The sequence below is a fragment of the Morchella importuna genome, assembly GCF_003444635.1.
Source record: "Morchella importuna strain M04M26 chromosome Unknown Morimp01GS044, whole genome shotgun sequence".
Classification (NCBI taxonomy): domain Eukaryota; kingdom Fungi; phylum Ascomycota; class Pezizomycetes; order Pezizales; family Morchellaceae; genus Morchella; species Morchella importuna.
Window position 1 is genome coordinate 82,539 of NW_025763441.1, and position 12,008 is coordinate 94,546.

Sequence of the window (12,008 nt, forward strand, 5' to 3'; positions counted from 1 at the left end):
AACTGGAATATATTTCTACGAACGAGAACGTGGCGGATTTACTTACAAAGGGATTGGATAAAGGCAAACATGTTTTATTTTCTTCTACTATTCACTGTGGCTCACGAGGGGAAGTCTTGAAATAGGGCGCTCGGCACGTTTCATAGTTCTGGAAGATTCTCATTATTTCATTATAGTATTTATCATCGGCGTATGACTCACTTTCCTATTAGTCATTCTATTACTCACACGTCCATGAGTCATTGTATTTCTTTTGTACTACCTTTCATTAGTATAAATACGGGGCATTCCCCCTTAGCTAGAACAAATAACACGATCAATTACTTCACTTCTCCTACACACTTTCTCTACCTGTCATCTCGGGTAGTCTCTTTTCTTATCTGCTCACTCAATTGTCCGTCACTCAACCTTCCCTCACTAAGAGTTCCCTTTTCACGCATATTGAGGTTTAGCAATGTTGTTACAATTGATTCTACAGGCTCACGATAGGTTTTTTTACAATGGGTTTTGGTTGCGTCACGAAGACCTCACCGTTGCATCACTTTCCGGCACCCCCGGATACACCCACAGGAAACAACGCCTGCACCCAACACCAACCCCAACGACGAAAAGTACTGAACTACAAAATGAGAAAGAGAGAATATAGTGCGGCCTCTGAAGTATATTGAACACCTTGTACGGTCTCCCGTCAAAAGTACTGGATGTTATTTAACCAGGTTTGTGGTAACTCCTTGTTTCCAGGGTCTCCAGTGGTTCACGGGTTATCTGGTTAAAAGCGGTTTGACTGAAACATTTACCCTAACTGTTGGTGGAGTTTTGTTGTCCTCAATACATGGTTTCAACATTGTAGAGATTTGCAAAACTGGTTATCCCTTAGGTCGTAATAAAGTTCCTACAACGGTGGGAATTCGAAATAGCTCAATAGTCACGGACGCTATGCTTATTGCAGATGGCTCAAAAGAAAGAGGACTCCCCCGAAGGTCCTTGTGTAGTCGAATCTTTGTTGGAAGAGCTTGGCACACCTCTAGATGAAAAAACCGGAAGACAATATTGGTCCAAAAGGACCACAATATCGGCTGTTATGAGCCAGGGGATATCGACGGTTTAAACGGTTTATACAACTCATGTTCATGAGCTCGAACATGTCAGTTCCAAGACTGGAACACCATGTTCGAGGATCTCAGGAGTTATTTTTATGACCGTTACATGGCGAGTACGCCAAGACATAAAACCACGGTTTAGGCGGTTAAACCAGTTGAACCTGTCACGATAAACAGTTGGTACAGTTGGTACAGGTTGAGTTCCTTGATCTGTCGGTGCAGTTTTGTCTTGTATCACAACCGGTTTCTACCCTTAGAAACCTTGAACTGAACAACCGTTTTCGTTTCCCATCATGTCGGTATATCAGAGATTTCAAGGATCTTTTGGTGAATGGAGTACTCATTCATCAAGTTTAGTCCGTTGGCCAGCTGATCGCTCCATTGGCCAACTTGGTGTATATAGCGTTCCCTTGCAGTCCGTGTTGGTGAATGGACCAGAATACCTTAAGTAGGATAATACTGAATCTCACCGCAAGCACCCATTCTGTCAAAATACTGGTTACTTTCTCACACAAATTAACACAATAACCCAACGACGAGAGAAAGTTCGAAATACAACCGCAAACCCCCCTTCTAACCGTTCAACGCACCCTATGCGACACCCTATCACTCCTCTTCTTGCCGTATTCTCCGAAACCTCTCCCTGCGCGCCTCCAGCTTCAGCGGCTTAATCTCATCCACTAGCTGCGCCCACATGATGTCCCGATATCCCCGTCCAACCGGCTCGCTATCACCCTGAAAAATATCTGCCTCGTTCTCCTTCCGCTCAATCTCCGCCTCCAATAACTCCAAGTAATCCCCGGGCTTCACCTCTTCACCCTCCTGGACCTGCACCGGACTCTCAACTACCTTGCCCGCTGTCTCCGGCACAACCTTCCGCTCGCACTCCGCCCCCTGCCACGGCGCGTAAGTCCAGGTCTTCGGCTTTTCCCTCTCCTCTGCCCTCGCCCTCTCCGTCTCCGCCTCAATCTTTATCTTCTCACTCAGCACCATCATGCCCTTCGCCTTCAGCCTCTCGGTCTCGGCCACAGCCCTCTCCGCCTCGGCCTTCGTCCGCTCTGTCTCCTTCCTAACCTTCTCTGCCTCGGCATGCAGCCTCCTCCTCTCTGCAACTGATTTCTCAACTTCCTTACCCACCCTCTCCGTTTCCGCCCTGATTCGCTCCGTCTCCACCACCGCTGCTTCAGCCCCCCTGACCGCGTTCTGCCCTTCCGTCTCAGCCCTAACACGGTCAGTATGGCCGCCCAGCGCCTCCGCGTGTGCAACCACAGTGAGCCTCGCCGCTGCCTGCACTGTCACCGCGAGCTGTGTCAGGGCGGACTTGCGCTCATCGGCGGAGCGCAGAGCGTCCTGGCCGGAGAGGAGGTGGTTGAGCGCGTGAGTGGCGAGGGCGAGAAGGTCTGCTGTTTTGCAGCTGGGAGGGAGTTAGCTGCGGTTTTTGGGGAGAGGAAGGCTGCGTACGCGAGTGTCATGATTATGTGGGGTTTCGATTTGTTCTGTGGTTAGGGTATGGGGTGCGAGGCTTAATCTTGAAGCTTGGAGGTCCTAAGTGCGGTTATGGTGGAATAATTCCTACAGAAATACCTGCGCATATGTTTTGGTTGGGGGCCTAAATTATGCGCGGGGGGTTGCAACTCTCTCGGAATTATGATTGGCGCCTCAGCCGCGGAGGAGGTGGGGATGACTAAGCGGACGAGGTATGTTAGATCTACGGTGCTATCTTATTCTAATCATGTCGTAAGGGTAGGTCTGTAGAGAGGTTAAGGCTGATAGGGGGAAGATATCTGGATGTGCTCGTTCTCACCATCACCTGTTGACAGACCGGACCTCACAGGTGTCATATAGCCGCACACGGCTTGCCAGTTATATGGTTCGAACTGATTTAACTGAACTATTTAAGCTAATAGTTGGTGCAGTTCCTAACGCCCTCAATAATAGTTTCAACGGTTTATCCAACTGTTGTCCATGAAGTCGGACACGTCAGTTCTTAAGCTTGAACACCCTGTTCGAGAACAGGAATAGCTCTTCTGTACCTTAGGAAGTGATGAATCCTATAAACTCACCCACAGAACGCCGAAGAGAATAGCACCAAGAGGGACACAAAAAGTAGGATATACACTTCAGAGGCGGTCTCTCTTTCTCATTTTGTAGTGAGAGTAATTCCTGCCATATGCATTCCTTTTAACCTTCATTGGATTGCAGTTAGGTTCACATTCAGATGTTAGTTTTGTCCATTTTTCTAATGCGGGTGTACTTATTAGTGAAAAACCTAGTATATGTTTAATATTGAAATAATAACCTCCCCGCGAGGAAATCTACGAAATACAACCCATCAACCGTTCCTCCAACTCTTCAGGACACCCTGTAAAATACCCACCGTTTCTTCTACTCCCGCCCCGCCTTCAACACCCCATCTATGCGCGCCTCGAGCTTCCCAATATCCTACACTACCTGCGCCCACCTCTTAGGGTCATTGCCCAACCTGCTCGCCTCCCTCTCCTTCCGCGCAACCTCCGCGATCAGCATCTCCAGGTAGTTCGTGGGCCTCGGCGCCTCTACCGCCTGCCTCCATCTCTCTTGTTCTGCCATCGGCTGGTCTGTCTGTAGCTCTAGTCCCTCTACTATCTCCTTGAGTGATATCCGTTGCGTCTCTCGCGCCGATCTGGCAGGATCCTTACCCTCCACCCTCCCCAGCTCTATATTCTTCCGCTCCCTCTCCGCCGTCGGGCCCCTAGCCTCAGCACCAACCGCCATCGCCACCCCCTCGGATTTTAGCTTCTCCCCGCCCATCACTTGCACCGACCGCACCCTCTCCGTCTCCACCTTCAGCCTCTCCGTCTCCGCATCAATCCTTATCTTCTCACTCCGCACCATCATCGCCTGCGCCTTTAGCCGCTCCGTCTCCGCCACCGCCCTCTCAGTCTCCCTACCAGCCTTCTCCGCAGCAGCCCTCGCCCTCTCCGTCTCCCTCGCAACCTTTTCCGCCTCGGCACGCAGCCTCGCCGTCTCAGCCAGAGACCTCTCGACCTCCTGACTAACCCTTTCTGTTTCGGCCTTAATCGCCTCAGTCTCCACCACCACCACCCTCCCCTCCGTCTCACCTGTCACCGTTCCGCCCGCGGCCAGTGCTTCTATATGCGCGACACAAGCGAGTTTTCCCGCTGCCTGGACTGTTAGGGTGAGCTGCTGAAGCGCGGATTTGCGCTCGTCGGCGCATCGCAAGGCGTGCTGGCCGGACATGACGTGGTTTAGTGCGTGGGTGGCGAGGGTGAGGAGGTCAGCTATCTTGCACCTGGGGGGAGGTTAGTTGTGGCTCTGGAGGTAGGGCGAGTGCGTACGCTAGTGTCATGGCTATGTGGGGTCTTGACTTGTGGGGTGGGTTGTGCGGTGCGGGGCTTGGGGTGAGGCTTGGAGGTTCTAGGTGGGGTTGTGATGGAAACCTGAGTACATGAGTACCTGCGCATGTACTTGGTTGGAGGCCTATATTATGTGTGGGGGGTTGCAACGCTGATCTCTGATTGGCGGAGAAGGGTTGGGGCGGATGACTAATACTAGTGATGTCCCTGGATTTCCCTATTCTGACCGAGGGAGATAGCTGCGGTATCTGGAAAATAGATGGATAGTACGTATCATGATATCTTCCGCTATTAAGAACTCATGAGAATAAATGTTCCGTCCATATACCCGATGTTGTCCACCAGAGTTCCTTGATTATACAGTGTCCAGTGCGAGGGATACGCCCGTATCTACATGGTCGGAGTAGTTTCGTCGGACGTGTGTGCAAAGACCTTTGGTTTGTTTTCGGACCAACATATATCTCTGTTACAATCAATACTACCTAAGAGTATGTAGAATCTGAATATGACCTCAATCAGACAATACATCTCTCCACTAATATCTTATTTCATCACTTTTCTCACCCGGGTGTACATACTCACTTGTCAACACCTAGTCAATTTCCCGAAATTAAAATAACCCGCCCGACAGAAAATGTTCGAATGACGGCCGACGAGTCAATAGCCTCCACTATCTGTGCAAGAAACTTTGTAAAGAACGCTAATGTTCCTGCTGTGCCCGCAAACCCCCCCCCCCCCCCCATAATATCACCTCACCCGCACCGTCCCTCCGCTTCACAATCTCCTGCACCGTCTGCACAGACCCCTGAAGTCCCTTGTCCCGTTGATCCGTTTCCATCTCCAGTTTCTTCCACCCACTCTCCACCTCTAGCAAGTCAGTAAAAATCCAAGTCTTCCGCTTTTCCCCCTCCTGCCCCTGCGCCGAATTCTCAACTTCGTTGCCCACCCAACTCGCCACCCTGATCCCTTTACACTCATCCGTCCACCTCCCACCACGTTTCCTGGGCGCTGAAGCCTCTCCTTTCTGCACCGACCCGATCACGGAACCACAGCCCTCGGCCTCCCACCGCGTCGTCCGGGCTCCGGAGTTTCGCCCTTCTGTACCAAGCTCTCCGCATCCATCTTCGTCCGCGCTGTCTCTGCCTTCAACCTCCCTGTGTTCTTCCTGGTCTCAGGCCTTTCCCTCTCCGGCACTGACCTCTCCGCTCCATCTCCGCCTTGAGCCTCCCCGTCTCCGTATCTATCCTCATCTTCTCACTCTTCACCAACATCGCCTCCGCTTTCAGCCACTCTGTCTCCTGCATAGCCCGCCCCGCCTCCGCCTTGGCCCTCTCTGTCTCTCTCGCCACCTTCGCTGCCTTGGTGTTCAATCTCCCTCTCTCCGCTAGACCTCTCGATCTCCTTGCTAACTTTCTCCGCCTCCGCTTTGAGCTTCGCCGTCTCCTGCAGCTCCTCCTTCTGTCCCTCCCGCCCTACCCCTAGCCCGCCCCGTATCGCCTAGCAGCTCCGCATGCGTGACCTCCGCGAGACTCGCCGCTGCATATGATGTTACTGCAAGCTGCTGCAGCGCGGACTTGCGCTCGTTTGTGGATAAGAGAGCTTGTTGGCTGGGCGAGTTTGCGTAGTTGAGCGCATGAATGGCGAGGGTCAGGAGGTTGGCTTTTTTCTAGCTAGGAGGGGGGGGGGGGGGGTTGGTTGTGGTTGCGGGAAGAAGTGGGAGGGAGTGGGGTGAACGCGAGTGTCATGGTGGTGGCGTGGAGATTTTTGAGAGGCGCGCGGGGCGGGGGAGATTGGAGGAGGTTGGAGCTTGAAAGTGAGGTGTAGATTCTGATGCATGCTTATCTACCAATGGTGCATATGCCTGGGTGGAGTCCTAATTAAGCGAGGTGGGAACGCTCATTGGCGCTTCAGCCGCGGATGTGTGTGGGGGACACTGACTAAGCGGACGGGGAGGTGACATATAAAAGCCCCCACCGCACGCTGAGGAGGGCGGCACCAAGCACAGTAGTGAATACACTTTGGAGGCCGTCTCTCTTTCTCATTTTGTAGGTAAAGTAATTCCCGCCATTCCTAGATGTTTCATTTTCGCTAGACCTAGGGCTAGGGTTACACGCGGGCACCGCCTTCATTACTTTCCTTATGTGCGTGGGTGTACTCATTAGTTAAAAACCAGGTAAGTTTTTTCCACATTGAAACAATACCCCCCCACCCCCTCGCGACAAAAAGCTCGAAATGAAACTCATGAATCAAACCAAACACCTTCCTGTTCCTTCCACTCCCGCATCACCCTCCCTCCCGTCTCCCTGCGCGCCTCCAGCTCGTCAATTTCCTACAGTATCTAGGCCAGCTTCTTACAATCATTGCCTACCATACACGCCTCCACCGTATGCCGAGGCATCTTTGATCTCAATGGACGAATCATCTAGTTCCAGGTCCTCGCCCTCCCCCACCGGGCTATCTTCATCCTTGCCCAGCGCCCCCCCTCCCGCCCCCGCCCGTTCGGTTTCCACCTTAACCCTAACGTGCTCCGTATGACGGCCTAGCACCTCCGGCTGCGCAAGCTCGGCGAGCTTAGCCGCCGCCTGTACTGTCATTGAGAGCTGCTGCAGGGCGGACTTGCGATCGTCGGCGGACAGCAGATGGTATGGGCCGAACGAGGTTACGCGGTTTAGGGAGTGGGTGGTGAGGGTGAGGAGGTCGGCTGTTTTGCACCTGCGAGGGAGTTAGCTGTGGTTGGTGTGGGAGGTAAGTGGAGGAAAGTAGAGGGAGTTGGGGGTGGGGGGTGGGGGGTGGGTGGAAGGGAATGCGTACGCGAGTGTCATGTTCGGTAGTTTGGAGAATCTTGAAGCTTCTAGGTGATAGGTATGGTTGTGGTACATGCTTCGCGACCTAAATAAGTATATGGTTGGTTGGAGGCCTAAATTACGTGAGGTTGCAACGCTTTGTATGGTTGACGCTTCAGCACCGAGTTCTGTGAGGATGACTAAGCGGTCGTCATATTTACCTGCATGTCTATCTTATTATTTATAATAACTAGGATGCGCCTGCGGTTGCGGGAGCAGATGGCGTTGGCCCACGAGCGGCTTCGGGCCACAAGCAGAACAGCTTCAAGAATTTTCTAGTTGGTACACACCTGCTGCGCCAGTCAAGGATATCCCCAGGCAGTACAGAGAACGAATCTTGTCCAGGGCTCGGAGGAAATGGAGCTTTAAGACTATTATAGAAGCTTCCAATGTACAGGTGATGTTGCAGCTCCTGACGATGTGATAATGCCGGAACCTGGCTGAGATCACTTCTGAGATTTTAAGTTTACCGCACAGTGATATTTGGCGCGTGATGTAGCATGAGATGGGAGGTCAGCTGAGCGTTGCAACTTCTGTGTCTCTGCCTCGACTAGGACTTCCTGGTAACAACCATGGACGTCCATGTTAGTATACTTAGCTCACCCCATACAGGAACATCTGATCTCAATCTGCTACCTAAGGATATCAATGACTGGTACATACCCGCCCAGGACGTCTTGGATAAGACCCGTCAAAGACTGGGTCAGAATATACTCTTCAGAGGTTACTCTATTATCTACAAGTCTCTTTCTCATTTTCAAGTTACAGTTTGCTCTTTAAATGTCATTGGGGCCTGGGTCTCATGCGCGAGAGGTGTTCAGTCACGTTTCCCACCGGGTGCATGTGTTCAGTACTCAAACAGCTGGGTGATTCCCGAACAGAAAGAACAGCCCCCCTCGCTCGCGAGAAAACCCCTGGAATACAAACTACGAACCAACCCCTCCCCTCAAGTTTTCAAGACACTCCATGAAGTACCCCACATCCTCCTCCAGGACCTCTCCCTGCGCGCCTCCAACGTCAGACTTGCAATCTCCGCCGTCAGTCGTTTTACATTCGTGGTATCAAAATTCGCCCTATGAACCTTGAGCTCGTTCTGCTTCCGCGCGATATCTGCCTCCACCTGATCCAGATAATCCACGATCTTTGACTCTTCCACCTCCTGCACTGGCACCGACTTATCAACTTCTTTACGCACCGCCCCCGCCGCCTGTGGCCCTCCTGTGTTGTTTCCGGGCTCTGGTCTTTCCGTCTCCTGCACTGATCTCTCCATCCCAAGCTTCTTCAGCTCCGACTCTGCCTCTAAGCTCTTCTGGCCCTCCTCCCCCCTCGTCCGCTCCGTCTCCGCCTTCACCCTCTCCGTCTCAGCATCGAGCTTCATCTCCTCACTCCGCGCCATCATCGCTTCTGCCTTCAGCCGCTCCGTCTCTGCCGTCGCCCCCTCAGCCTCCTTACCAGCCTTCTCATCGTCCCCTGCCGTCTCTACCTTCGTCCGCTCGAGTTCCGCCTTTGCCCTCTCCGTCTCCGCATCAATCCTCAGCTTCTGACTCCGCGCGACCATAGTCTCCGCCTTCAGCCTCTCCGTCTCCGCCTTGAACCTCTCCATCTCCGCCCTCGCCCTCTCCGTCTCCCTAGCCACCTTCCCCGCCTCGGCGTTCAGCCTCCCCGTCTCTGCAACAGACCACTCAACTTCCTTTCCCACCCTCTCCCTTTCCGCCATTATCTTCTCCCTCTCCCTCACCACCTTCACCACCTCGACCCTGGTCCTCTCAGTCACCTGCGCTGCCTGCAACGTCTCCTTGCCCACTTTCTCTGCGTCCGCCTCGGCCATTGCCCGCTCCGTCTTCCTCCACACCTCCCCCGCTGGGGCGTCTAGCTTCTCCGCCTCTCGTATTCCTTCCTCACCCTCCATTCTGCACTTCTTGGTTTCCGCGTTGATTCCTTCCTTCTCCTGCACCTCGCTCCCCACCTTTTCCGCCTCCGCCTTCATCCCCACCATCTCCCTTTCCGCTCTAATTCTCTCCATAAGCACTTCATGATCACTCCACACGGCTGGTACCCCGCCCAGCGCCGTCAACACCTCCGGGTGCGCAAGCTCGGCGAGCTTCGCTGCCGCCTGCACTGTCACTGCCAGCTGCTGCAGCGCGGACTTGCTATCGTCGGGGGAATGGAGCGCGTGCTGGCCGGACATGAGGTGGGTTAGCGCTTGGGCGGCGAGGTGGAGAATGTCGGCTGTTTTGAAGCTGGGAGGGGTTAGCTATGGTTTTGGGGGACGGTTGGCTGGGTAGTGGGGGGGGGGGGGGGGGAAGAGGGTGCGTACGCGAGTGTCATTTTCGGTAGTTTGGAAGAGCTGTGGTCGATGGAGGGGCTATGAGCGGTGGAGGAGGTCGAAGCTTCGAGGTTGAAAGGGTGGTTGTCATGCATATGTAGTTGCTTACGTGGTTGATTGGAGGCCTAAATCACGCGCTTTCCCCTTCAGCCGTTCTCAGTGATGACTAACCGACCGTGATAGGTACAGAAGTTCCACTGTTTCCAACGGTTCTTCGGTTTAGTTCAAATCAATTTTCTAGAACCGTTTAAGAAAGTAGTTCAGTTCAGTTTCTCCTATTCACTGCCTGGTTCGGTTCAGTTGGTCCCTCGGGTCAAACGGATTTTATACGCAGGCGGAACTCCTAATAAAAAGTACGAACACCTCTTCAGTATCAACCCTAACCCATAACACTTTTAGTGCAGAGTTCCTTCTAGACTAGTGCAACGACCTTAGAACGGTTCCACACTATAAACTAGTTCTTATTCGGTCGGTTGAGTTGTCGCCCATTTCTACTAAGTTTAGTTCAGTTTTGCTGAAAGTAAGAACCGGTTACACTTGTTGGAAACGGTGTTAGAATCACTGCAAAAGCTTGATGAATCTTCCAAAAATTAACACAATAACCCCTGTGAGGAAAATTTCGAAATATAGCCCACCAACCAACCCCACCACCTAACCCTCCAAGACACCCTTTCAAATACCGTCTCGTCCCCTGTATTGCCGTATCCTCCTCCCCACCCTCTCCCTGTGCGCTTCGAGCCTCAGTGCCTCAATCTCCTGCATCAGCTGCGCCGACTTCACGCGATCATATCCCCCCTCTCCGCCTCCTGCTTCTTCCGCGCAAGCTCAGCCTCCACCCTCTCCATGTAATCCCCGGTCTTCACCTCGTCCAACTCCTGCACCTGCACTGGGCTCTCAACCTCCTCACCAATCGTCTCCACCTCTACTTTGTTCCGCTCGTCCTCGCCTCTTAGCCTCTTGATGTTTTCCCTGGCCTCTGCCTTTTCCGTCCTCTGCACCGGTCTCTCCGCCTCCACTTTCATCCGCTGCGTCTCCGCCTTAACCCTCTCCGTCTCAGCATCGATCTTCATCTTCTCACTCCGCACCATCATTGCCTCCGCCTTCAGCCGCTCCGTCTCAGCCACCGCCCTCTCTGCCTCCTTACCCGCCTTCTCCGCCTCCTTCCCTATCTTCTCTGCTTCGGCGTTTAGCTTCCCCGTCTCGGCCTTAATCCTCTCCGTCAAAGCTTCGGCACCACCCCGCACAGTTCCCGCCCCGCCCCGCGCCGCCAGCACCTCCGCGCACGCGGCATCAGCGAGCTTTGCCGCGGCCTGCACTGTCAAGGCGAGCTGCGTCAGGGCGGACTTGCGCTCATCCGCAGAGCGAAGGACTTCCTGGCCGGACATGAGGTGGTTTAGCGCATGGGTGGCGAGGGAGAGCAGGTCGGCTGCTTTGCAGCTAAAGGGGGATGGGGGAGTTAGTTATGCTTGTGGATAGGTGAGGGAGTTGGGGGGGGGGGAATACGCTAGTGTCATGATTATGTAGGGTTGTGGAGGAACAGTGCGTAGTGGAGGGGCGTGAAGGTTCAATGCTCAAAGCGTGGTTGTCATGCATATGGGTGGTTGGAGGCCTAAATTACGCGAGGTTGCAATGCTTTCGGCTTCCTGGTCGACGCTGTGGGTGGTGGGGGGATGACTAAGCGCCCGTCATATGTACCTGTACGCTCGGTGCTGGAACTGCGCTGCGCTTAGCAGCACCCTGAAGCTCAATTAGTATCGATAATCAATTGATCAAGTCACGGCTCATATACCGTACTCCTACTCCCCAAGAGCCCTCGCGGCGTTGACGTCTCCCTTTCCTTAATTTCGAGGCGAAATCGACGAAATCAAATGAAAGGTCACGATAGTAGCATTCTTTATTCCATATAGGAAAATATATATGCTTTGTTAGGTCATATTCCCCATATATCGGCGTCTAGAAGCTTGCCGAAGTTAGGGAGGGATCACTGCTTAACGGTTGAGTCACCTGCTCGTCATGGTGACTCAGAGGTGACTAAGCCAAGGCGGAGCGACTACGCCCGTCCACTGCCCGATATAGGAATTCGGACTCTCGAGTTATGACTATGTCATTTGGTGTTCCAGGAATGAACCTGTGTTCCTCATTCGTCAGAGGAGTGAGGACGAATTCTATTTGGGTTCACTCTTGATGGATAATTGAGGAATCAACTACTAGGGCAATAAGACAGGCATTGTCAATGTTACTGGTCTGTCTCCTAACTATCTTACCTCGGGTGGAGTTGAATCTTTCTGATTTATCGCTCATAGGAGATTGTCACCCTTAATGTTTTTTTTCAGTCTAAGCGGAGGTCTTGCTATTTTTGAAACCCTTTTGCAGATGAGATGTA

The 12,008-nt window shown here is 52.9% G+C and overlaps 6 protein-coding genes across 6 annotated transcripts; all 6 read right to left on the reverse strand.

The window, feature by feature from the left end:
• Nucleotides 1-1,706: 1,706 nt before the first annotated feature.
• LAJ45_10286 (uncharacterized protein) lies at nt 1,707-2,572 on the reverse strand (the record flags this gene model as incomplete). The annotated part of the gene is made up of 2 exons (XM_046119813.1): nt 1,707-2,514; nt 2,562-2,572. The coding sequence occupies 2 exons, from the start codon at nt 2,570-2,572 to the stop codon at nt 1,707-1,709; spliced, it is 819 nt and encodes a 272-aa protein (XP_045966950.1).
• Nucleotides 2,573-3,542: 970 nt separating this feature from the next.
• LAJ45_10287 (uncharacterized protein) lies at nt 3,543-4,449 on the reverse strand (the record flags this gene model as incomplete). The annotated part of the gene is made up of 2 exons (XM_046119814.1): nt 3,543-4,392; nt 4,439-4,449. The coding sequence occupies 2 exons, from the start codon at nt 4,447-4,449 to the stop codon at nt 3,543-3,545; spliced, it is 861 nt and encodes a 286-aa protein (XP_045966951.1).
• A 489-nt stretch (nt 4,450-4,938) lies between these two features.
• LAJ45_10288 (uncharacterized protein) lies at nt 4,939-5,706 on the reverse strand (the record flags this gene model as incomplete). The annotated part of the gene is made up of 4 exons (XM_046119815.1): nt 4,939-4,955; nt 5,039-5,048; nt 5,208-5,599; nt 5,655-5,706. The coding sequence occupies 4 exons, from the start codon at nt 5,704-5,706 to the stop codon at nt 4,939-4,941; spliced, it is 471 nt and encodes a 156-aa protein (XP_045966952.1).
• A 1,107-nt stretch (nt 5,707-6,813) lies between these two features.
• LAJ45_10289 (uncharacterized protein) lies at nt 6,814-7,278 on the reverse strand (the record flags this gene model as incomplete). The annotated part of the gene is made up of 2 exons (XM_046119816.1): nt 6,814-7,168; nt 7,268-7,278. 2 exons carry the CDS (start codon nt 7,276-7,278, stop codon nt 6,814-6,816), a joined length of 366 nt encoding a protein of 121 aa, XP_045966953.1.
• A 967-nt stretch (nt 7,279-8,245) lies between these two features.
• Nucleotides 8,246-9,627, reverse strand: LAJ45_10290 (uncharacterized protein; the record flags this gene model as incomplete). The annotated part of the gene is made up of 2 exons (XM_046119817.1): nt 8,246-9,539; nt 9,617-9,627. The coding sequence occupies 2 exons, from the start codon at nt 9,625-9,627 to the stop codon at nt 8,246-8,248; spliced, it is 1,305 nt and encodes a 434-aa protein (XP_045966954.1).
• A 774-nt stretch (nt 9,628-10,401) lies between these two features.
• LAJ45_10291 (uncharacterized protein) lies at nt 10,402-11,139 on the reverse strand (the record flags this gene model as incomplete). Its single annotated transcript, XM_046119818.1, has 2 exons — nt 10,402-11,062; nt 11,129-11,139. 2 exons carry the CDS (start codon nt 11,137-11,139, stop codon nt 10,402-10,404), a joined length of 672 nt encoding a protein of 223 aa, XP_045966955.1.
• Between the last annotated feature and the right edge of the window lie 869 nt (nt 11,140-12,008).